At 24.1% G+C, this 27,821-nt stretch overlaps 1 protein-coding gene across 3 annotated transcripts in view; it reads right to left on the bottom strand.

The window, feature by feature from the left end:
- The window catches only part of aus (argus), a 111,593-nt gene that overhangs the window by 24,283 nt on the left and 59,489 nt on the right, over positions 1–27,821 (bottom strand). Inside the window, exon 4 of one of the 3 annotated variants that reach the window (XM_065516513.1) lies at positions 26,603–26,667. In XM_065516513.1, the coding sequence (XP_065372585.1) occupies positions 26,603–26,667 (65 nt within the window). Of the gene's footprint in view, positions 1–26,405; positions 26,668–27,821 lie in introns of all 3 variants that reach the window. The other 2 variants (XM_065516511.1, XM_065516512.1) reach the window with 2 other exon arrangements.

Genomic DNA, 27,821 nt, shown 5'->3' on the forward strand with positions numbered 1-27,821 from the left:
TGTTAAACCCAAGTGCTAAATTGTATCATTAAGTACTAAAATTATTTTGTATTTATTTGATTAAATACTAAAATTATGTAATACTTAAATTATTTTGTACTTAAATTATTTAGAACTTATTTTATTTATCACCTAATTTATTTAGTACTTAATTTCTTAGGTATTAAAATTATGTTGTACTAAATTTATTTAGAACTTATTTTATTTATTTCTAATTTAAGTTTTATATTTAAATAAAACTTAAATTTTTTAGAACTCGAATTGGGATATATTCTTAAAGAATGTAGTAAGGTTACAGTGGTATTTATTCGAAATGCGGAATAATTAACCATAATATTGTTACGAATTTGCACTAGCGATTTGAATTTAACGGTCTGTAGCAACTGCCAGCAGCATTCATCGTGTTTATAAACATTTCCATCAGTAAAAGCTTATACTTATCCACAATGTTGATAGCATGCGGTTGTTAGCATTGTTTGAAAGTATGGAAAGATCATTGTAGAAGGTTCACGAAAGATGGCGAGTGTTTAAACAGTGGCAGAGGTTGAAGTCAAATTTAATAGGTACTTGCTACCAGGAAATAAAAGATTCCGATTTTCCGGCCTCCTCGATTAGTTAATATTACTCTAGAATTCTCGAAAGATGCTTAATATAGTTTTACATCCTCTCTCGTGAGAAGATCTTTGGGAAAATATGGTAGAATATATTGTATTCTGTGTACATCTACACAGCGGTTATAAGACTTATCAATGCGCTTGTCCACATCATATGAATGGTTGTCACAAACATATATTTGTTTACTGTAACCATATATATGGTTGATACAATCATGTGAATCATAAATTAACCATATTATGGTTACCACAATCATGTAAATGGTTACTGGTTACAGTAACCATGCCCAATTATATTTTTTCTCTGCGTGTAGAGACGATACTATTTATTGATATTCAACTGTATAATTTCATCATAAACACTTTTGAAGTCTTGCGATCACTATGATAAAGAGTTGTACTAGTTACTCAATCCTGTCTGGAGATGATGCCGCATATTTTTAATAGAATGACTTTTTCGAAGTTCCAAAGACTAGTGAGGACTAAAGCATGATATTACTGAATATGACATTATCCTACAAAGCATTGATATCTGATATTGGTATCTTTCATACTGCCCAATTTCCAAGTGTAAATTTATGATTTCGGTTGTGCAAATAACATAGGTCAGTCTGGCATCAATCAAGGCTCACAAAATTAATATGTTGAATTCAAAATATCTACTGGATTGTATAAATTCCCTAACGTAGCTAGGACACCACCGTGTTGAGCTTATATGTAAAATAAAACAGGTCGTGGCGTTCAGCAACTTTCAATTTCCTTAGATTGAGATATCGAACATAATCGATGAATGGACATTCATAGAGTCGGCACCACGTTGCTACTAGTAGAATAATCAGAATGCTCTGGCTCTTTTTGCCAGGACCTAGCCTCTTTAACACTCTTTAGCAGAAACTTTATAGTATGGCAACGAATTGAAACACATGCCAATCGAAAAAAAAACGATTCAATTTTATGTGGCAATCAGTGAAAAAGTGGTGTAACCTACAATTTTTGTTGGTTGCTGTTCTGGTGTTACATACATTCCTTTCATTACCAACTAATAAAGTGGATTATTTCACATTTCGGTATTCAAAAGCATGTGGAGCTGAAAATCGTGTTTGCACAGAGCATAATATAACAAAGCAATAGAGCAAAAATGGTGTAAGTTAAATAGTTTGGGGTTACACCACTTTTGCGCTGATAGCCTCATATCTGTTGTTTTCTGTTTAAGTAACAGCAAGTCAGTTCGTAAAAATTAACTATCTCAATATCAAAAATTAGAGTTACTCACACAACAACTATTGCAGAAGAGGATGCTGAATCGATGCATCAATTTCTATGGGACTGACCCGCTCTTTATGAGTGCAGGCTCAGATATCTTGTTGGCTAAGATATGATTATCTGGACTGTCTTAGAGAAGATTATCGTTGTTATTATGGTGGTTAATTTTGTTTCTACGCGGATAATTCAAATAAAGATACATGAATTTCATTCAGGCTATCAAAATAGGCCTCAAAACCTCCGAGGGTGATCGTTAAATGCAACCTATATTTAGTCGTTTTCACGACAAATGGATCTTCGTTCCCTAATAATGACCCCAGTCTCATTCGGACAAGGATTGTCAACACAGTGATATTTGTATTTGTTACAACAATAATCTGTACTTACAACTTTAAAATCAAAACTTCTTTAATATTAAGTATTTTGCAAGGATTCCTTTAAATTTATTGCTAGATAATGAATGAATACCCCCAAAGCTCTGCTCGGTTTTGTTTAAATGTATGCATTTATTTGTACTTAATACTCCTCTATATTTGTGTAACGAAAAAAATGGAAAAATACCAAAAAAAAGAAACTTTAGCTCTATTATTATGATTATTTATACTCGTCCTCATAGTATTTATTTGTTGTGCTGCTACTATCTTTGCTATTTTGTTAAGATCTATATTTTATTGACAAGAAAACAAAAGTTGTATTTTTTTGTTTGTACTTTGTTTACCACTGAATAGAAGAAAAAAAGAAACCTAAATTATGAATTTATTTTTGGTGGCAGTTTGTTTGTTTGCTGGTTTGTCTGACTGTCGTAATAATGATTGTTATTTTCACTAAAATAGTTATTTGTATTTATGTCTATTTATGAGTGTATGTTTGTATGCTTTAGAACTACTATAAATGTAAATGTAAATATGAATGTGTATTATTAAAGGAAAAAAAATAAATAAATATAAAAGTTTGCTCTCACTTGATAAACAAGTTTAATAACAATAATAAATAGTTATGACATGTTCCCAAAAACCACACACTCACACATATGTGGGTACACACCCACATTTACATTAACAAATATTCAGTCACACACACAAACACTCACATGCTTTTAGTATTTTTCCTAAATTTAACCCTACAAGGATAAAGCCGAACTAAATGGAAGTGTGTGGCTGTGTGGGTTGTTTTTATAATGGGGTGGTATTTTTACTATTTTAGTTTATTGTTTACAAGTCCTTGTAAAGATTAAGACTCTTATCAGTTGAAAAATAAAAATAGAAATAAAACACAAACACTTTCTCGCACCATTCGCTTACATTCCAAACTTTAAATTATTAGAAGCCATAATAATAATTTTAAGCAGCACTTTAGATTATGGGGGGTAATTTGTTATAGACTTTAGCTTTGGAGATGGCCGAAAAAGGGTCCCCTGTTCAAGGGTTTTCCTTTGTGTGGTGCAGTACAAAAAAAAAAAGTATAGAAATACAAAACAAAGTTATTTTTCGGTAAAATGTCCTTCAGTATTTAGATGTGTTTTTGAAGTTGTTTTCTTCTTTTTTTAATTCTCACTATAAAAATCACAACTGTTTAAGATTTACTTATTTATGTCCATTATTAGTTGCTTAGGAATTATTTTTTTAAGCAGATTTAATGATGATTAAGGTTGTCATAACTTTTGCTTAAACTTCAAATAAACTGGCTATTATGAATTTTTGAGCAGGAGTGTAAATGTTTATATTAAGGTTTAAAACTTGAAGGAAGGGATACAGAGAGTAAATCAAAATTCCGAACTGTTTGCAAGATATGAGCCTGAGAAAATTATTACTTTTTTGCAAAAATGATACCGAGGCCCCAAATCTTTGGGGGCCCATAAATAATAAGTGCATGACTTTGAGCAAAACTGGGAGATAGGGTTCTTTTTTTTGGTCTTTTAATGACTCACAAAATTACAACCAGTGTTATAAGTCATTGTAGCAATTTCAAACTGTTTAGCATAATTTTAAAGCTTGAAAATTAAAAAAAAAATCAGTTTTAACACCTGGCAAATATCATTCGTCCATTATTGTTATTGCAAGACCCTGTATAAAATGTAGCACGCACTCGTAAAGTAATGTTTTTACATCACTTGTGGTTTGGCAACACTCTAAGGACGAAATTAAAACAAAACAACAAAAACTACAATTTAATTGTTTTCATAATAACGCACAGAGCAAAACACATAAGTACAAACAATGAATTAACCTTAATTTTTATTTTTTAAATGTATAACACTAAAACAAATAAAAGTAATTTATATAAACATACACATATCGTACATATCCTTAGCTTAGAGTGCAAACCTGCTAAGTCCTTTTACACAAATTTTACAGAGGACACAAACAACTTTGTAAAATCCTTTTGAAATCTATTAATGCAGTTTTATAAATAATTTATTAAAAGTTTAGAAGAATTTTCATATTAATATTTTTATTCGAATATTATTTTATATGTAAAACCGTTTCCGCATATTTTTTTTTAGGAAATTTTCTGCGAATAATTTTTATTTAGAAAATTTTATTCGAAAAATTTAAATTTTGAAAAAAAAAAATTTCGAATATTATTTTTATTCAGTAAACTTTATTCTAATATTATTTGGATAAAGTTTTATAAAGACATTTTTATTCGTAATTTTCTGCAACGAATAATTTTTCATTTGAATATTTCTATTCGAATAATATTGTATTTTATATGGATAACTGTTTCAAAATAATTTTTTTTGTGGAAAATTTTAGACGAATAATATTAATTCAGTAAATTTTAATCGAATAATTTACAAAATTGTATTCGAATAATGTTTTATTAAGAAATCTTTACTCTAATAATTTTCTTTTTACACAATTTTATCAGAATAATTATCTATTTAGAAAATGTAATCGGAAACATTATTCATTTTAAAAATTAAATACGAATAATTTTCTATTTAAAAAATTTTATTCGAATAATTATAAAGTTTTATAAATAAATTTTTATTCCAATAATTCTTTATAAAGACAAATTTTTCATATCAATATTTTTACTCGAATAATATTTTATATGAAAAAGTGTTTCCGAATAATTTTTTGTGTGAAAAATTTTATTCGAATAATGTGTTATAAAGAAATCTTAACTCGAATAATTATATTTTTAGAAAATTTTATCAAAATAATTATCCATTCAGAAAATTATATCCGAATAATTTTCTTAAACAGTTTTATTCAAATAATTAAAATTTAGAAAAAAAAAATTCGAATATTTTTTTTATTCAGAAATCATTATTAGAATAATGTTCTATAAAGAAATTTTTATTCGAATTATTTTCTATATAGAAAATTTTATTCGAATAATGTCTTATAAAGAAATCGTTATTCGAATATTTTTTTTTTACATAATTTTATCAAAATAATAAATTTTAGCGGAAACATTTTTCATACAGACAATTATATACGAATAATTTTCTATTTAAATAATTTTAATCGAATAATTTAAATTAAAAAAAATTTTCGAATATTTTTTTAATTCAGAAAAGATTCTATAAATAATTCTTTATTCGAATAATTTTTTATAAAGAAAAATTTTCATATGAATATTTTTATTCGAATAATAATTTATTTGGAAAATTATTCGAATAAAAATGTCTTTATAGAACAACATTATTCTAATAACGTTTCCTGAATAAAAAAATATTAGAAACTTTTTTTTTAAATTTAAATAATTCGAATAAAATTTCTTAAATAGAAAATTATTCGGATAGAAAAAAGAAAATTATTATTCGTTTACGAATAATTTTTTGTGCAGAAAATTTTCTCCGAATAATATTTATTCAGAAAATCTCAATCGAATAATTTTCTATATAGAAAATATTATTCGAATAATATCTTATAAAGAAATCTGTTTTCTAATAATTTTCTTTTTTTCTATCCAAATAATTTTTTATTTAAGAAACTTTATTTGAATTATTTAAATTTAAAAAAAACGTTTCTAATATTTTTTTTATTCAGGAAACGTTATTAGAATAAAGTTCTACTAAAACATTTTTATTCGAAGAATTTTCTATCAATAAAGTTTTTAATATCCATATTTTATGTGGAATAATAATCCGAATTATATTTATTCAGAAAATTTTAATTGAATAATTTTCTATATAAAAAATATTATTGGAATAATGTCTTATAAAAAAATCTTTACTCGAATAATTTTTTGTTTAAAAATTTTTTTTTTTAATAATTTTAAATTTAGTAAATGAAATTTTCGAATAATATTTTTATTCAAAAAAATGTTTACAATAAAGTTCTATAAAGTAATTTGTATTTGAATAAATTTCTACACAGAAAATGTTATCAGAATAATACTCTTTATATGAAATTGTATTCGAATACTCTTCCATATATGAAAATTTAAAAATGTTCAAATATCTCTTTAAAATAATTATGATTCAAGTTTTTTCGTCAAAATTTAATACTCAATTTCATTTAACTGAGAAAATCATAGACTTAGCACGTTTACATGCCACAATATAACAACGAGAAAAATTCTAAAGTTTTGTATTAAATAAAATTGTATTTTTAATTTTACAAAATTTCTTCAATAAACCTGAAATAAGTTTTAAAAATGATTATGAATAAGTCCTTAAATTTTCATAAAAAGTGGACTTAGCATGTTTGCTCACTAAGCTAATGTTATGTATAATTATATACAAATCAATATGTCTGTATTTATATACAAGTTCATACATATGTGCATATTTCGAAAAAAAACGGAAATTAATTGTTGTTATTGTGTGTGAGTGAATAAGTGCTTTTAAAACAACAGCAGGACTCTTTAAAATACTTGTCCAATTTAAAAGTGTTTAATATTGTTTTGTATATAAAACATTTATATATTTGTTTATTTTTTTTATATATAAATTATACATAATATATGCAATTTACAATATATACACTACTTATTTATACACTATACATATATAACACTCACTCACACTCAAATACAAAAAAAAACACAGCATGAAAAAAAAATAATATTATAAACTATATTTGAATTGTATAAAGTTTGTTTTTATTTTTATTGCTTTTTATTGTATTGTAGTGTAAGTTCGTTTAGTTGTATTTAGTTGTTATTTTTTTTTTGTTATTTAAATTATATAAATAAAGTGTACGAGTATATTTTGCTGCATGTAGATTTCGGGGAGTGAAATAAAAAATAAAATTGTTGTAGAGCAACAGAGCTTTCAAGGTTTTAAATCCTTATAGATTTAGTTATAAGAAATGTTCTAACAAAACTTGTTAAACATTTCAGTAGTTGTTAAACAAGTATTAATTGTACTAAAAGCTTTACAAACGTTGGTTTTTTCTAAATATTTAAGTTTTTCCCCATAAAGTACTTTCGAGAACAATATTATGCTTTTCTTGGAAAATATATGGCAAAACTTTAATTGTACTTGTTCATAAACATACTTTTGTAGAATAGTAGCTTTTTATAAATCTATTTAGTACCAAAGTCTTTAATACTAAATATTTGTATTTAGTACTAAATTAACTTTAAACCGAACATATTTATTTATCTTATATAAATCAGTTTAGTATTAAATTTATTTAGAAAGGAATATAGATACTAAATTTATTTAGGAATAAATTTACTTATGCCTGTAACTTCAACAAATAGATATCTACGGCGTAAAATACCCAGCAGAAAAATTTACCTAAAAGGTTACTTGACATTAATTTCAAATGAATATTTACGGGTAAAAATTACCTAATATTTTTACTCCATAAGTAACTAAGCCCTGATAGATATCTATTTGTTGAAATTACGGACATTAATACAGTATTTATTTAGTATTTAATTTATGAAATACTAAATTTTTTAGTACTAAATTTATATAATACAAATTTATTTAGTACTAAATTATTTATTACTAATTTGTTTGGTACTGAACTTATTTAGTACTAATTTTTAATTATTTAGTACTACTACAATTATTTTGTACTAAAATAATTTAGAAAAAATTTTTAGCACTTTTTTTATTAATAAATTAATTAGTATTCAAATTATTTTGTACTAAAATTTTTTTATACTAATTTTTTTAGTACAAATTATTTTAAATAATTAAAATAATTCTGTACTAAAATTTTTTAGTACTAATTTTGTAGGCACTGAAATTATTTAATACTAAAATTTTTTAGTACTAATTTTGTTAGCACTGAAATTATTTAGTACTAATTTTTAATACTTTATTTATTAGTAAATTATTTACTACTAAAATTAATTAGTACTAAAATTAGTTAGTACTAATTTTTTAGTTACTAGTACTAATTATTTAGTACTAAAATTATTTGGTACTAATTTTAGTACTTTTTTTGTTACTAAATTATTTACTATGTACTAAAATTAAATAGTATTCAAAATGAATGAAATTATTTAGCAATAAAATAATTTTGTACTAAAATTTTTTAGTACTAAAACTGTTTAGCACTAATTTTTTTAGTCCTAAAATTATTTACTACTCAAAAAAAATTAGTACTAGAATTAGTTAGTACTATTTTTTTTGGTACTAAAATTATTTAGCATTGAAATAATTTTGTACTAAAATTTTATTGTACCAATTTATTAAGTACTAAAATTATTTAGTACTAATTTACATAGCTAAACAATTTTAGTACTAATTTTTTAGTACAAAAATTATTTAGTACCAATTTTTTGCACGTTTTTTGTTACTAAATTATTTACTACTAAAATTAATTAGTATTCAAATAATTTAATAATAAAATTAATTAGTACTGAAATTAGTTAGTACTAATTTTTTAGTTACTAAAATTATTTAGCATTTTATTACTAATTATTTAGTACTAAAATTATTTGGTACAAATTTTAGTACTTTTTTTGTTACTAAATTATTTACTATGTACTAAAATTAATTAGTATTCAAAATGAATGAAATTATTTTGCATTAAAATAATTTTGTACTAAAATTTTTAAGGTACTGAAATCATTTTGTAGAAAATTTTAGTACTGAAATTATTTAATACTTTTAGCACTAAAATTATTTAATACTATTTAGTGTTAAGTACTAAATTTACTTAGTACTAATTTCATTTATTACCAAATTCATTACTTAGCAGTATAAAAGTACTTTTATAAAGAAACCTTGGTATAAAAGTATTTTTAACGGAATTACATTAGTTTTCATAAAAGTGCTTTATAAAAATTCTTTTTGTAAAAGTATTTTTTTATGAAAGTATTTCTTATAACAATACTTCTTTTAGACTTTTATGGAAGTACTTTTCTATACAAAAATGTTTGCAAATGTTTTAATTTTTGTGAAGTAAATTAATTAAGAATACATTTCTACAAAGCACGAAACAAACTACAAATTTCTGTGATTTAAGTGATAAGTCCTCTTTTCATAAATCACTTGACTTCTACATTTATAACAATTGACACAAAAATTCCAGCAGGAAACTTTATTCTTAATTTTAAATGAATTGTTTCTTTTACTTAAAGAAGATATTAATTTGCTATGTAAATTATGATTTTATTTTCCGTTTTCTAAAAATTTGGAATATAATTTTTTAAGTAAATTATGGTTCTAGTTCAAGAACCAACAAAAAATGAGATAAAAAAATTTGTTTAAAAAATTTAAAACTAATTTAAAAAAAAGCGTAAAATTGTCTTAGGAGAATTAGTTAATTTTAAGTTTTGTTAAAACAAAATAGTACTAAAGTTACAAAAGGTACATTTTTGTTGGTAAGTTTTAATATTTTAAATTCCTAATTATTCTTTGTAATTTACTGATTTTCGTTTAAAATTATTCTTATCATTAAACTGTAGTTTTCCAAATAAAATAATACAAAATTTTCAAAAAGTGCCTTACAAAAAAGTACTTTTTCGTTTTATTTTACTGATTTTCGTTAAAAAGTCTTATAATAGTTTAAAAGTACAAGTACTTTTATGCTTTTTTTAACCAAAATTAATAAATTTTTCGTATTAAGCTTTATATTGAATACATTCTTTAACAGATCTGCTAGGAGTTTAGAACAGTATTGTTGTTTGTTAACAAAAAAAAAACTCGCTGTATTGTCGTCATCAACATGAATTTTAAGCTTTTAATGTTGTTGTCGTTGTTTTTTATGTGACTCTGTTTTATTTTATTTAGTTTTTTTTTTTCATACTTTTTGCATAGAATTTTTATTTTTTACATCCTTTTCCGTTTCAAAACCACTGACTGTGAGAGTGTGTTTATGTTTGTGTGTGTGTATGTATGTGAGAGATTTTAAGTATTTTTATTTTTTTCGTTTTTGGTACTTTTCCTGATTTCAATAGATGATGTGTTATGAAGTGAACTCCTGGTTTTTATTTTATTTTTATTTTTTTTTTGTAGTCAAAAACTGTATAAATTTTTATACAAAAAAGTGAGTGTGTGTTTGTTAATAATGTTGGTGTATGTGTGTTTTGTGAAATTGCGCGCGCATTCTGCTTGTTTAAGTTGAGGTTGTTGGTAAATTTTTCGGTTTTTTTTAATACAGATTTTCTAAAATACACATACAAAAACTGTTAATGGCAAATAATATTAAACTATTAATTTGAATTTTTTTTTAGCTTTTCGTACTTTTCTTTTACGTTCCATATTGTGTGAAAAACAAAAACTTTAAGGTTGAATTAATTTTTTAAAAACGAAATTTCTTTTGGTATATTTTTTTCCTAATTATTTATTTATTAAAGAATTTGTTCAGATTTTTTAATACATTTTCTATGGAAAATTATGTTGAACATAAAATGGGGTGTATAATGTAGGTGTGTGTCTCTGAATGTGTAATGAGTTGGGGTAGTTGAGTGTTCTGGGTGTTTGTTTTTCAATTTGATTTTTATATTAAAAATATTTTCTATATATAGTAGAGTTTTATATTAACAAAAATTGTTTTGTAGAAGGAGTAAAAAGGAGGGAAGCAAATTTAACCCGTCTCAATTTGTTATTAGATTCAACAAAATAAATTTAATAAATAAATAAATAATTAAATTATTTAATAATGAAATTATAATAGTTAACAAATTTAATTCAATTAAATCAAATATTACTGTAACTAATTAAATAAAACCTTAACAAATTATGTATTTCAAATGAAATAAAAAATATAAATTAAATTAATTCCTATATTAATTATAAAATACTTAACTGGCTTTGTTTAAAACAAAGACTTACTTTTTGTAAGCATTTGTTACTTTTCATTTTCAAAAATTTTATGAAAATATACTTAATTCATTGTAAAATACATTAAAGGCAGATTTTTCAGTTCTAAATTGTTTATGGATCTATTTAGCTTTTAAAACCTGGTTATTTAAGAATTTTATTTGTATAAACCGGTATCAAATAGTCGGGTTTATATATAAAAGACAACACTGTCTGTCATATTGATTTTTTAACACAAATTATTACTTTGAAAATATACTTTTATATTTTTATCAAACCTCTTTCTTAAATTATACTAAAAATAATAAATAGCTTTCTTAATATCACTGAACTAAGTAAGTATATGTGTTTCTATGATTTTTAGAAAAAGTACTTTTTTCAAAAAGTACCAAATGTGTACTTTTTATGGTTTAAAAATAAAATATTGTCATTTTAGAAATCAAAATTTAAAAAAATACAAAAAAGTTTAACTCAATTATAAAAAAGTACTTAATTCAAACTTAGTTCCTTTGTATTTTTTTTTGTACCAGAACGATTTATAACTGTTTTTAAGCAATTAGTTTAAAAAAATATATATTTACATAGCTAAAATTTATTTAAATAATGACTAAATTTGATTTAATAAACAAAAAAAAACATTTGATACTTTTTTAAAATAGTACCAAAAAAGTAGTTTTCTCAATTTTTTGAACAAAAATTCTTTTTTGGTACAGTTTTAAAAACTGCCAAATTATTCCTTGTCATGATTTAATAAAATGTAGTCATATTTAATATCAAATTCAAAAAAAATTATAGCAATTTTAACTCCATTGAAAAAAGTACTTAATTTCAAAAAACTACCTTTATAGTTTTTGTTACAAAATTGTAGAAAAATTAGTTGTAGTATTATTTTTGTTAAAATAGTGACAAAATTTAATTTAATAATCAAAATAAAACATTTGGTACTTTTTTAAAATAGTACCAAAAAAAACCTTTTCTCAAAAACACATTTTGAAAAAGTACTTTGTTGGTACTATTTTCAATTTAAAAAGTAAAAACATTCCTTTTCATGATTTAATAAAATTAAACATTTGGTACTTTTTTAATATACTACCAAAAAGTACTTTTATCAATATGTTTTTGAGAAAATGTACTTTTTTTTGGCAAAATTTTAAAAATAAATAAATAAAAATTTAAATAAATATCAGCAATTTTAACTCAATTTAAAAAAGTTCATAATTTCGAAAAAGTACTTTTTAGTTTTTGTTACAAAATTGTAGAAAATTTTGTTTTAGTACTATTTTTTGTTTTCTTTTCAAAAAAATACAAAATTTTAAAATTATTTAACATGACTTTGTTAAAAATACAAAAATGTATCAATTCGTATCTCATGATTTTTTAAATGTGAAATGTTTAACCAATTGAGAAAAATACTAAACTGAAAAATAGTCCCTTTTAGTTTTGTTTTAATAATACTTTTTATAGTTTATGATACAAATCAAGAAAAATTCTCTTTAATACTATTAAATTCAATTCGCTTAAAAAGAATAATAATTATCCAATAAATTAATCTGGTTTTGAGAAAAAGTACTTTTGGTACTATTTTAAAAAAGTGCCAAAGATTTCCTTTTGCCTATTTAATAAAATATAGTCATATTTAACATCAAAACTAAATAAATTACGGTAATTTTAAAAATGTTTATCACTTTTAAAAAAGTAATTTTTAGTTTTGTTTTAAAAGTACTTTTTATAGTTTATAGCAGAAATCAAAAACAATCTTCTTTAATACTATTTATATTCAATTCGCTTAAAAAATTAAAAAGTTTCCGATAAATTAATCTGGGTTTTTGGTACTATTTCAAAAAGTACCAAATGTTTCCTTTTGTTGATTTAACATCAAAATTTAATAAATTACAGAAATTTTAAACACATTTAAAAATGGTTTTGGGAAAAAGTACTTTTTGGTACTATTTCAAAAAGTACCAAATGTTTCCTTTTGTTGATTTAACATCAAAATTAAATAAATTACAGACATTTTAAACACATCCAAAAAAAGTACTTATTTTCAAAAAAGTACTTTTTTAGTTTTTGGTAAAAAAATAGTAAGAAAATAAGTTTTAGTACTATTTTTATTGAATTTTATTTAAAAAAAACAAAACTTTACCTAATATAACATAAATTTGTTAAGAAAAACTATTTTAAAAAATTCCAAATTACTAATGATGATTTGAAGAATTGCAATGAGAAATATTTAATTTAATACATCAAATTATGTATAGTAATTTCAAAACATTTGAATTTCGCATAAAAAATTTTATAATTTTATAAAGCAATTTTAGACCAATTTAAGAAAATACTTAATTTTAAAAAAGTACTTTTTCAGATTTTTGTTACAAAATGGAACAAACATTTTTTTAATACAATTTTTATTTCCTTAAACAAATTTTCATAACTTATATGATTTTTTTCAAAAGTAAATAAATAAACTTAAAAATAGTATCAAAAAGGTACTTTTTTAAATTTTTGTTACAAAATAGTAGGAAAATTAGTTTAAAACAATTGGTTTAAAAAAATCTAAATTTTACATAATTTAACATAAAAACATAATTTAACTTTTATACCAAAAAGGAACTTTTTTAATTTTTGTTACAAAATATTAGGAAAATTATTTTGAAGCAAAAAAAACTAAATTTGTTATATAATTTAACATGATTTTGTTAAAAAACAATTGGGGTATTCAAACGGTCTGCTATTAGATCGTATTGTCATAATGTCCTAAAATATTATTTTAGTTAAAACAAATTGTTGTTGTGTTGCAAACAAAAAAAGTGTTATGTTATGACAAAACAATAAACATAGTTCAAAAAGTCTTATTAGTTTAGAACTTTTTTGTTTGAAACACAACAAAAATATGTTTAAACTAAAATAATATTTTAGGACAATATGATCTCCCAAATATATTTAAAAATAGGACTTTTTTAATTTTTGTTACAAAATAGTATTAAAATTAGTTTAAAGCTATTTTTAATCGATTTGATGATTTTTTTAAGAAGTACTAAATTAAAAAAAGTACCAAAAAATTATTGTAGAAATTTTATGAAATTTTTTTTTTAACTCAATGTGAATTTAAATAAATTTAATAAATATTAAGCATAATTAAAACAAGTAAGAAAGTATGGTCGGTCAAGCCCGACCATATAATACCCTACACCAAGTAAATGAGTAAAAATATTTTTCTTTTAAAATATCAATAATTTATATTTTTGAGTGATTTTTCGAAGGGGCCTTATATGGGAGCTATGATCAATTATGGACCGATCACCATAAAATTAGGTCGTGTGATTTATGTCTATATGAAAATTATTTATGTTGAATTTTGTGTGTATACCAACATTTTTAAGTGATTTATGCACGTTAAAGTGATTTTCGGAAGCGGGTCTATACGGGAGCTATGACTAATTATGGACCGATCGTAATAAAATTTGGTGACATGAATTTTGTATATATAAAACTTATTTGGAGCGAAATTTGTGTAGATACATAGATAAATTAAACATTTATGACCGATAAAGTCCAATTTCGAGGGGACATTTGTATGGGGGCTAGGTGAAATAATGGACCGATTTCAGCCAGTTTCAATAGGCTTGGTCCTTGGGCCGAAAAAGTAATATGTACCAAATTTGATCGAAATATCTTCAAAATTGCGACCTGTACTCTGCGCACAAGGTTTACATGGACAGCCAGCCAGCCAGCCAACCAGACGGACGGACGGACGGACGGACGGACATCGTTTAATCGACTCAGAAAGTGATTCTAAGTCGATCGGTATACTTTAAGGTGGGTGTTAGACCAATATTTTTGGGCGTTACAAACATCTGCACAAACGCATAATACCCTCCCCACTATGGTGGTGTAGGATATAAATAGTACCTAATTTCCAAAACGTACTTTTTTAGGTTTTGGTACAAAATATTTAAAAAAATGTATGTAAACCAGTTTTGCTTAAAAACTGTTTCGAATATAGAAATTCTTTCGAAATTTGTTTCGCAAAGAATTATTTTCCAGGATTTATTTTAAATGTTTAAATTAAAAAAATTTTAAATTTACTCATTCTTAGGAAATAATTCAAGAATTTTATAAAAGTACTAAATGTAACACAAAGACCACAAAGTTACAATCTATTTTAAGCTTTTAAATACATAAGGAAAGTCCTTTATGGAATATTATGAACAATTTTCTCCTTTCAATCCCATTTTAAAGTTTTAATATCAAAAAAAAAAATAAAATAAAAAAATATTAAAATTATTACTTATTTCTTTTTTTAATAATAATAACGAGTATGATTTGTCCTAAATACAGCAAGAACCAGCTAAAGTGGAGTGAGTGGCAAGAGAGAGAGGATACTAAAATCCTTTTGTTTTGTTTTATAAAACACATTGTTCATTCATTAGCGTGAATGTTTTGTGTTCCCCTGCTTCTTCAACGTCATTCTTTAATTAATTATTACATTGTTTTACTTTCTTTTCTGAACGCAACAGAAAATATAAAAAAAAAATAAATATAAAAAGAATTGAATGGAAAAATTCTCTCTGCCATCATCATCATAATAAAATATATACTTATAGTATATACATATATTTTATTTTTATAAAAACATAAAATATCTAAAGTCTTAAGTAGCATATGATGCTTTTCATTTAATACAAAAAAGTAGAAACGGGAGAGAATGGGAAAAATTGAAAATATAAAAAATTGTTTCTATTCATTATACGTTTAAAGGATTTACAGCAAAATGTAGAAAGTTTGGCACAGTGGATAGAGTAAGGTGGGGTAGAGTTTGAAGTAAAAAAAAATATAATTAGTTGAAAAAATAAGGCCATATTTTCTAATCTAACTCTTAGAAAATTTGGTCAAATCCAGTACTACGAGTGGTATGAGTAATAACAATCTAAATATTACAGAAATCTGATCTGGTGAGTTCGAGTAAGGGACTTCGATCACTTTCAAGGCCAATTGATCTAGTGATACAGAGAGTTATTTTTATTTTCAACCTTGCTTAAAATATATAAAATTTGTCCTTGACTTTTGACAAGTGTCTGACAGTTATTAACTCTACTTTGTAAAAGGCATTCGAATTTCAAATCTATTTAAATACCTTCTAAATTAAACCTGTAAATTTCAGTCACAAAATGCCTTTCTTAATTTATTTAAAATTTGTCACATTTGTTTTTGAATGTCCACCCCTACGAAACCACTGTGCCAGGTCTTAAGCTTCTTCATTACATTCTGTTGCTTCTTGTGTATTTAGAAAATTTCTGTTCTTCATGTACGTCTTATACTTTTTGTTGTTGTTGTTATTTAATTTTTATACCTTTTTCTTGTTGTTGCAATAAAAGCTTCTTTCTATTTAGTCCTTTCATACAAAACAAAACCAACAAACAAGAAGAAGAAAAAAAAAGTAAAGTAGAATAATAGTATAGCATAGAATAGAGTATAAAAAGGGGTTATCCTGTCACTTGAAAATGTTGACATGTTCAAAAGAAATTAGGGGTAATTGACTTGTTTAAAATTATTTGGGTTTTATTTCTTTTTTTTGTTGTTGTTTCCTCATTTTTTCTATACAAATCTATAGAAATATTTCGTTTTTTTTAATATTAAAAACAAGAAAAAAAAAAGAAAGAAATCAACAACATGAAATACTGTAACACAAAAACCCGTGACACAAAGAAATGAAATCTTGATAGTACCTCTATGACCTGGACTAAGTAGCACACAACAACAAAATGCCATTATTACAACAACAGCAACAAAAGCACAGAAAACAAACAAAAAAAATACTTCTTATTATTGTCCTTCTTGACTACATCGCTCAACTCACTCACTAACTGAACGAAGCATTCATTCGTTTATTAAACCGAGTAAACCAAATAAAAATCAAGATTCTTGTCTCATCTCTCTCTCTCCCCCCTCCATTTTTAATTTGTTTTTGTTTCTCAGGGTGTTGGTGTGTTTGCTTGTTTGTTTACCTTTAAAAGGGTTACAGTTATGGTGGCTGGGGTGGTGGGGAGATGTTTGTTTTATTGTTTTTGTAATAAAACGGTTGTTTTGTTTGCAAAAGTGTCTTCGTGTTGGTTTAATTTTGCCATGTGTTTCTTTTGCTGTTGTTGTTCTTGTTTGTCTCCCTTGAAAGCCATTTTTTATTTGTTAAAGTTGCTTTGGTCATGGGGGTGGTGGAAGCAAAAGAAAATCATTCATTTTACCAGGTCTTATCAAAAAATATGTTACATTCTTTTGTTGCCTTTATTTATACACTCTCTTTCTCTTAGCTATATATCAAATTGTTTTAATATGTTGTATGTGTATTAATTTATTAATTAACAACAACAGCAGCCCAACAAAAAAAAAAACACAAACACGAGATAAAGACTAAAAATGAAATTGAAAGAAATTGTAGGAAGTGCAAAGAATTAAGTTTAACTCACTGCTGTTAAAGGGATTTTGTAACATTTTCTTGTCCATTCTTTGTTTATTGCTAAATGAAGGAAGTCAGTCTGTTCTGCTCTGCTGTTTCAGCTTTAGCAGGATTACAAGAGATTTTAATCTAAATGGTCATTATGAGTTAAATGTTTTTTGTTGCGAAATTGATTTAACCTGTAGTATATCGAAGAAGAATCAGATGTTAATGAAAAAGGTGTAATTTGTTAAATTGCTGTGAAAAGAAATTGCTAAGGATCTAGAAGATTAAGAGAGTGAGACTGAAAAGGCTTTAATAAAGGGGGAATTTTTTTTTATTAAAACCACTTTAAAGAATATTTGTTATGAGGCGAAAAAATTTCATTAAGGAGTTTTGAGATTTAAAAAAATTTTAAATTTTAATGCACTTTGGAAAAATTTTAAAAAATGGATGAATATTAAATTTTATGTTTAACTTAATTTGTTTTTAACCGCTTAAAGATGAACTATACAACATTTTATTTTAAAAAAATATGATTTCATGCAGTTGGGGTCAAAATTGGACAACAACCTAACCCCCTGTCTATACTTGATAAATTTTTATCAAAATGGTTGGCAAGATAAAAAATTATCAGGTATAGTCTCCATTTATTAGTATTATTGCTTCGTTATGACAAAATTGTTAGTGCTTTTGCTAAGACAACTTTGTCTTGACAACAAATGTCATTTATTGTTATGATAAATATTTGTCAAGTATAGACAGGGGGTAAAGATGGAATTTTAATGAATGAATTTTTTAAAATACTTAAACACATTTTCTGATTAAAAAAAATTTGAAAGATGAGAAAATTTATAGGTGTTTTTTTAATGAAAACTTTAAATTAACCATTTTAAACAGTTAGGGTCAAAATTGGCCTAAAATTTTTTTACGACATTTTAATTCCAAAGCCATAAAAGGGTTAATTTTCATATATTCCGCTAAATTATGAAAGCTATTGATCTAATTCTTGTTGATTTTCATTTTCATATACATATTGAATAAAATCGTAAACATTTTTTTTTAATTTTTTAACAGAATTTTAAAATGTTTGAAATGTTTGAAAGTTTTGAAAATTTGGCCACAGATGGCTAAATGTTATGCTAGTTAAAAAAAAGAAAAATCAAATCATATAATCATATGAATCCTGGAGTAGAATGTCTCCAAATGAGTAACATTTTCTCCAAATTTCAGCTGATTATCGACTTGTATATCTGTTTAGAAAGACAATTTAGTAAATATTTCTTATTATTTCCTTAAACTTAACTAATCCATTTGTTAATTATTGTCATTAAATAATGTTGTTCAATTAATTAATTGACTACAACTAAAATCTCTTCATTTATATAGTGATGTACTTTAATCCCCTACAAAATGTCTACTATATGAAAAGTTTTAAATTTGTTATTAAATTAGTTGGTTTTTTCTAGCAATTTTTACTACAGGGTGTGGACAGTGAAATACAAAAAGAGAATTAATAAAGTGCCTGTACTTTAATAGATCTTAAACTAAATTACTATTAAATATTTTAATAAACTTAATTTAAAAAGTTGCCTCGTTTTAATAGAGTCCAAGTGAATGGAACGACTCAAACTACAAGTTTGCTGGCTGTGTGTCCGCCTGTTATAACCTTGTGGTCTTTAACTAAATAAAAACGACGTTTTAAGGGCAATTATAAATTAATTTTAGTACCAGTCAATTTCTTATAATGAAATTTAAAAACAACAAAAAAAAACTGACAAAAAGGGGTGAATGGTAACAGCAAATTGGAACCCAGCAAAATGTTTAAAGTGAAACTAAATACAATCTATGTCAGTGATAAAGACAAGAGTCAGACTCTTCAAAAGATTGATTAAAGGTGAATTGATCAATAAGATATTCCTTTGCAAGGGACATTTTGGTAATAATATAATCAGGACCGAAGGACCAACATTTTTATAGTCACTTATTAAAGCAGATGCAGATTTCATTACAAAACGAGTTCTTCAACTGGTGAATAGAGAAACTGTGGTTCATCAACCATGTTACGCTGATAATTTTAAAGTTTTACCTATCAAAGCGGTTCGAAGGACCAACTTATATGGACTCAATTATTTGAAATGATACCGATATAGTGTAAAATAATATTCTAATAATGCTGTTTATTATATGAGGAAGACAAATTCAGATGCATTGTTGCCAAAATATAAATTAATAATAAAAACATTCTTGAACATTCTTCGTTTAAGTCAATTTATGGTCCTTTGGTTTGCATAAATCTAGGCGCCTCCCACAGGAACAGCTACAGGAGAAACTCTCTGCTTAAGTGAACAAACTATGTAATTGATTTCTTTGTTAATTTATTGAAATATTTTGCTGGGTTAATGTCATAAAATGCACTAAATGTCAACCAAGTCAAAGTTGATTAAACATTAATTGAAAATACCAACAAAAAAACAAAGACTTACATATGAAAACACACATACTGTGTAATTGTTTAAAAAATAAGTAAGTCTGTGTAGGAATAAAATTACAAAAAAAAAGAAGAATAAACATAAATAAAACTAAATAATCTGAAATGAAAATAAGAATTAACTTCACATGTCATCCAATTATCATTTGGTTTTTATTATTATTATTTTCTTTATTTTGCTCTCGTTTTTCTGTATTTTTTGCCTCTTGATTGGATTTTAAATACATGAACTGAAATGAAATGCACTCTGGAGATACGAGTATATGACTCCAAGTTTGAAAATTCAAATGAAAATTAAATAAAACACAAACACACAAATAACAAAACTAAAATTGAAATTGAAATTTAAATCTAAATAATGTTGAGGTTGAGTTGAAATTTTGCTGCGACTTTGCCAACAAAATGTTCATTCATTCAATGTACCACAAACACTGTGATTCTTTCGTTTTTCAATATAATGTAGAGTGAATAAATGAATGAATGAGTGAGGGAAGGAATGATGATGATGGGGTGCCTGCCTGCCCTAAATTTAATTCTTGTTTTTTTTTTGTTGCATTAAATAGAAATAAACAGAAAATCATTTTCATACAGCTCTCTTTCTTTGGTAAAAGGGTTTTCTTTTGCTGTTTGTATTATTATTTAGCATTTTAAATTAAAAGAAAATATATATTTACAACGTCTATAAAAAAAATAAAACTTGCTGGCTCAAGTAGACTTTGTTCTTTTTGAACTTTCCTAGTTTTTTTTTTCAAGAAAATTGTCGTTTTTAATTTAGAAATTATAAAATTAAGTTAAAAAATTTGCTTTAGAACTAAAAATGTTAAACAATTTTTGTACAATTACTTAATTGTTTTAGTTTTTTTCTACATTATACCTATTAAGAAACAGTTTGATATAATAAAGAAATTGTTTGCATTTTTTTAGAAAATTTTTAACAAAAAAAAAATGGACCGAAGGACCACAATTTTTTTATATCGACTAATTAAAGCAGATGCAGATTCCATTACAAATTTAGTTCTTCAAATGGTGAATAAGGAAACTGAGGTTTTTCCACCATGTTTTGCTATTACTATTAAAGTTTTCAATTTCAAAGCGGTTCGAAGGACCACCTTAATTGATCAAGATAATTTTAAATAAAACTGAAATGTATAAATAGAATTCTGATAATTTTATGCCAGGATGCCATAAAAAAATACGTTTTTCTACAACTTTTAATATGACCTTTGTATACTTGAATTTAAGAAGTGAATAAATCAGGAAATAAAAACGAAGTAATTCCAATAAAAACTTAAATCCACCTTTCAATAATTTAAAAATATCATTCGTGAAGTTTCATATTTATTTAAAATAAAGTTCCATCCTTTGCAAGATTCGAAGGACCATAACTTATTTCAAGAAAATAAATATAAACATTTTTTATTACAAACCAATTTTTGGCATTATTATTTTATTTGAGAATAAGCTCGAAGGACCATAACTCGTTTTTTTAATTAAGTGAGAAATGTTTGCCTTAAAACATATAAATCAGTGAGAAGTATTGTTTACAATTTAGCCCATAGGATCCACATTTCCTTCAGGGCTGGGATAAATAGGAAACACATCAAGGTTTCCAAGGCTGCTTTCCGTTTTCTGATTCAAGCATTGAGATTTTAGAACATGTGGCCCAAATCTTAAATTTTGATGAAAAATTCGAAAAATATGACATGTTTTTTATATCATACAATTGTTAAGAAAGTTTTTTTTTAATAAAAAAAAGAGTTAAGTCACCTTTTCGTCCAAAAAACAGCTAAAATCTATTATTAAATTTTTATATTGGAAAACGTTTATTTTTGAATCCATAATTGATCTGAAATTATTTGTATATTAAAGGTTAGTTGTCTAACTAACGAAAACAATTTTTAAAAAAGCGGCCCAAGGTGGGGCAAAATTTTGAAATTTCAATTTTGAAATGCCTATAACTCGGATATTATAAGAGATAAATAGTACACGCAAGACCAAGCGCTTTCCAAAATAGAAATATCTTTGAAATCGGATGGGAAACATAAAATGGCACGTGTTTAAAAATTGTACATGTCGAAGGTACCATACTTTGATCCTCCATATCGCCGTCCCTGGAGCATTTTTAAGGCCCATTTTAATACTCCTTGGCTACGTCCACGTCAAATTGTATCCCGATCGGACCAGCCGTTTATAAATACCACATTTTTTTCCTAAAAATGTTGATTCTGTCCCTAACGAAACCAATTTTTAAAATTTTTAAAATTCAGTTTTGAAATGCCTATAACTCGGATATTATACAGGCAAGACCGAGCGCTTTCCAAAAAAATAAAAATCTTTGAAATCGGATGTGAAACAAAAAATTACAAATTGTATCCCGATCGAACAAGCCGTTTAAAATGACAGATTTATTTCTTAAAAATTTTGATTCTTTCCCTCTGTGAACCGGTTATTTAGCTGGTTGTGTGCTTAATTTTGTAGATTTTATTAATATTTCCTATTTCATACGGTTCGAAGGACCACAAAGTACTGTAAAATTCTCAATAATTTTCTTCTTCATTGTATGTACACGATAACAAAAAACAAAACAATGTAATCGATACATGTACATTAATTTAATTTCGAAATTGAATTAATTATTGTACATAAACTCTGTATTTAATTTAAAAAAACGATTTTAAATATAAATTAATTTATAACTATGGAATATATTCATAAAGTTTTTTCTACACGGTTTTTTATTATTATTTTATGTATATTCTTTTTTTTTGCAATTAACTTATTATTTTAATATTAAAACATAAATTTTCATTTTAATAATAATTAAAATACAAAAAAAAAAATAATAATGAAAATCGAACCCAACGATGAACGAAAAAAAGTTCAAAAAAAAACAACTGAAACGAGAAAAACGAGGGTAATTGGGATTTAGAGACTGGGTTAAACAGCACACACAAGGACACACACATTTAATTTAATGTCGATTATTTTTTTTTTTTGCTTATAAAAATCATATTATTCTTTTTTTAATAATACAATAATAAAATCATAATATTAAATCATAATTAAGAGAAGAAGTATAAAAAAAACCAAACTGGACATGTACAATAAATCATGGAAATGAAATCATTAAAAACAATTTTAAATTTAAATAAAAAAAATATAATTAAAACACAACTTTCAATTTTTAATTATAAACAAGTTGGCTTTAGGCGTGCAAATAAAATAAATTAAAATTTCCAACAAAAAAAAACATTTTTATTTGAAATAACGTTTTGTTGTTTTTATACAGATTAAAAACCAACGAAATCAATTGTAGATTTAGAAGAAACTTTCTTAAAAAGTTGTTTTCTTTTTAAAAGAAAATAACAATTTCAGAACCAAAAATTTACAATAATTAATAACTTTTTATAATATTTTATAAAGCATATTAATTTTTATAAAATTTTAAATGCTGCTGGTTGGTTTCTTAATAAACTCTTTTGTTTTGCAAACAAATTTGTTCTGTAGTACTCAAGGTTTGTTTGGATTTAAGGTGGTTTCTTTGTTTTTTTTTTATTATTAAAAAAAAATATTAAATATATATTTATATAAAATGGCTATTTACAGATGAGTAGAAATGTTTTAATTTTTTTTTTATAAAGAACCTAGTAATTTTTTTGGTTGAAATTATTTATAATGAAAAGCATAAAGGTATTTGAAAAAAATTTCATAAAACAACAAAAACACCTAAAGAAATAAATTTAATATTTATAAGATTGTTGGAAACTTCTAAGCTTATGTTTATTTAAATAAAGCTTTTCAATTTTGGTAATTTTTTGAGAGTTTGCTAAAATGCTAATAAAACATTTATATCTGGCTTTAAAGCTAAATATATAAAAGCTTTAGAGTGAAAGCTTTATAGGATTGTTTGAAATATACTTGTTAATCCTTTTTTTAAGATTTTAATAAGCTTAAACATGTGTTTAAGCTTAAAAGCTTAAAATTTTAATAGTGTTTTTTTCGAAAGTTTATGTTGTTTATCTTAAAAGCTAACTAAACGTATATAATACTCCTAAAGCTTTAAGAAATGTTGAAGTTTTGAATAAAAGCTTTATATTTACATTTTTAGTTACTTGCTAGACTAAGCTTTAAAGCTTTTGTATTTATTCTTAACAATTACAATGTAAATTTCGAAATAATATTTAAAGCTTTTAATGATTTTTGTTGAATTTTGAATATGAATTGCTTAGAAGCCTTGGAAATGTAAACAAATAGCTTAAAAGCTTTAAAAACAAATAAGCTTTTCTTACTTGCAAAGTATAAACTAACCAAGAGCTTTATTAATATGTTTCTTAAAAGCTTTCGTAATGTATTCAAATAGCTTAAGCATCTAAAAGATATTAAAGTCTTGGTTTTATATCAGTTAATGCATTTTACTCTTTTTTTAATAAGTTATGCTTAAAAGCTTTTAAAACGTATAAAAATAGCTAAAATTACATAAAGGCTTTAAAGCTTTGAACGTTGGTTTTTAATTATTTTAAGCTTTTTCCTATTTGATTAATATATTTAGCTTAACAATTTTTTAAATGCAAAAGTAAAGCTAAAAAGCTTTTGAAATACGACTAAAACTTTGAACGATTGTTTAAGTTATTTAAAGCTTTTTATTACTTTTGCTATAACGTAAAATTTATCTTTAAAGCTTAAACTTTTAACAAGGCTTTATATAAAAATCATTCAAAAAGTAGTTTACTTTGCTTATATATGATTAATAAACTGTGAAAAGTAAATAAATAACTTAAGTAAGCTAAAGCTTTGTTTAGAAAAGTTTTTAAATTCTAGGTTAATTAAAATTTTATTAATATCTGTTATAAAGTTTAAAAAAGCTTTTTACACATTTTTAAATTATGTATTTTGCTTAAAAACTTATGCAACGTAACCAAACAGCTTTAAAGCGTTTAATGTGCAAAGCTTTACTTCAAAATATCTTATTACATTAGTTATATAAGTTTAATAAGCGCTAAAACTTAAAGAAATAACTTAAAAGCTTTCAATGTGACAAAGCTTTGCTTAAGCAAGCTTTAAATATTGTTTTCTCACATACGTTTAATAAGCTTTTAATGATTATTTGTTAATTACTTGTTAAAAGCTTTCAAAATCTTATTCACGTTTCTGTTAGTAAGCTTAAAGCTTTGTTTAAACGTTTTATCAGTTTTTTCTAGGCAGTGCCTCAGTTTAATATACTCTCTATAAACGAGCTTTAAAATTTAGTTATTGTTTGATTTTATATCAAAAATAGCTTCTCAATGCTATAAATATTAAATTTAGTATAGGCAAATGTTAAAGAAAAAGGAATATACAAACAAATATTTATAATTATAATAATAAATATAAATATATAAACAAACAAATTTTAGTTGGTTTTAGTTTTATAATAAATATTTACAAAATCTGTTTAATTATTTACAGTTAAAAGAACTCAAAAAAAGTATACTTTTCTAACAGAAAATTTTAAAGAAAATCATAAGTATTTTTTTTTTCAAACAAAACTGTTTATGAAAATTATAAGAAAAAAGTTTAGTGAAAACTTAAAATTGTTGTTGTTTGTTTTTTTATATTTTAATGGAAATTAATGAACTTTTTTTTGTTAAATATTTTGTTTTCATTTTTTTTTAAAGGGGAATTATTTTATTTTTTGTATTTTTTTTTATATTTCAAAAAATGTAAGACAAAAGTTGGGACGGGTTAATCTGCTATTCCGCTAATACGCTTTAGTTTCATTTTTTGTTTTGTTCAATCAAAAGTTGTTTAACGAAAAGTCATGTTCAAAAAATAAATTTTTGAAATTTGGTTTTCAAAAAAGCAAAGTTTGCATTTAAAGGAGAGAGGACCCTTTAGTTCTGTAAAATTTCCTTTTAAAAGGGAATTAAGGAAAATTATTTTTTTAAAACGCTTTTCGTTGATTTTTTTTTTGCTTGTTTTTTTCAAAAGAGAGAAAGCTATTTACAAAGATTGTGGTTTTCTTTTTTTTTAAAAAAATAAATGAAAATTTTAGAAAAAATATTTCAAAATAAACTAAAATCGTTAAAAAGTGTAATTTTGTAGACGATTTCTTTTTTAATAATTATTACAAAATCATATTAATAAATTTTTAAACCTAATGAACGTGTTTTTATGTTTTTTTTTAAATATAATTAATGAATTTAATTTTATAACTCATAAACAAAATAAACAGAAACCTCAATTTTTAAAGAAATTAAAAAATAAAATAAAAAATACTTAAAAAACTTAAAAAAAAAACAAATTTAAAAAAAATTTACAAAAACCTAAAGAACAGAAATTAAACATAAAATTCTTTATTTTTTTGTACTTTTGTTTTTTTTTTAAAAAAAAATAATTAATTGTATAATTGATTAATTAAATTGGAGAATAAAAAAAATGCTTACAATCATTCATATCATCATTGGATCTCATTATATATTGATCCGATGAGGATAGTCTTGAATGCCCGTTCAAATTGGGATGAGCTCCCCCCCTATGATCACCACCATTATTGTTGGTTTTTTGATTTAAAACGCTACGCATCGCCATTGCAGATGGATTTGTTTGATGCATATACATACTATCACCTTCGCACTCACTTTCTTTATACTGCAACACATTGTTGTGTTTCTCATAAATGACCAGGCACCGATGACATCCTTTCCTAAAATTTGTTTTTCAATTTTTTCATATTTGTTAATTTTTTTTGTTTGTTTTCATTTTGATTGCGTTTTTTTTTAATTACGATTGTTTTCGCATTTATAGTTTTTAATGGTGTTTAGTTTGGTTTAATGGGTTTTTTTTTTTGATAAAATATTTTTGAGAGAGGAAAAAAATATAAGTAAATTTGTTTAATTAACAAAATTTGTTAAATAATAAGAAGGATGAAACAAAAATTATTATATAAACGCGGTTAGACACGTTTTGTAGAGGATTAGTTTTTTGGGGGTCATTAAAGTATAGTTTTTAATTTAATTGGTTTTCGTTTTAGTAAAAATTATAAAAATATTTTTCAGGTGATTTTTTGTTAAATAAAACAATGATTATTTGCAAAATATTTTAATATTTAAAGAGTTATATTAAAACTTGATATGTATTTCAATGTTCTCACATTTGTTGGACTTTTCAACCTTAAGTTTCTTAAATGAGCTTTTATAAATATTCTAATCTCTCATCATTTTACATTATTAAAAAAATACAGAATCATTAAAAATTGCTAAATATGTGAACATATGAAGGAATTAACTTTCCCGCCAATTTTGTTTTCTGAAACTTTAAAAATCCATATCGTGAGATCTAAATACCTTTTTTAAATTTTGTTTTTGATTATGAATCTTATCAATTACTACCACAATTTGAGCAAAAAATAAATTTTTCAAAAAATTATTATTTTTTCAAAAAATATCGGGCAATGGAAAAAGCATATGAAATTTGGCTAAATATTAAAAAAAACCTGTCTTTCTAGTTTATTTGCTTCTTATCTCTCATTGTATTTATTTCGCCATATTAAATAAACACAATATCAATACACAATGCTAAATATGTAAATATGAAAGAATTAACTTCCCCGCCAATTTTGTTTTCTGAAACTTTAAAAATCCATATCGTGAGATCTATAATACATTATTTAAACTTTGTTTTTGATTATGAATCTTATAAATTACTGCTACAATTTGAGTAAAAAAAACTAAAATTTAAAAATTTGTTCGCAAATTTTTTTTTTTTAAAAAATATTGCCAATTGAAAAACATGAAATATGGCAACATCTTTACAAAATCCTGTCTTTCAGTGTTAATTTTCCACTTATCTCTCATTATT

Source organism: Calliphora vicina, chromosome 1, assembly GCF_958450345.1.
Source record: "Calliphora vicina chromosome 1, idCalVici1.1, whole genome shotgun sequence".
NCBI classification, from domain to species: Eukaryota; Metazoa; Arthropoda; class Insecta; order Diptera; family Calliphoridae; genus Calliphora; species Calliphora vicina.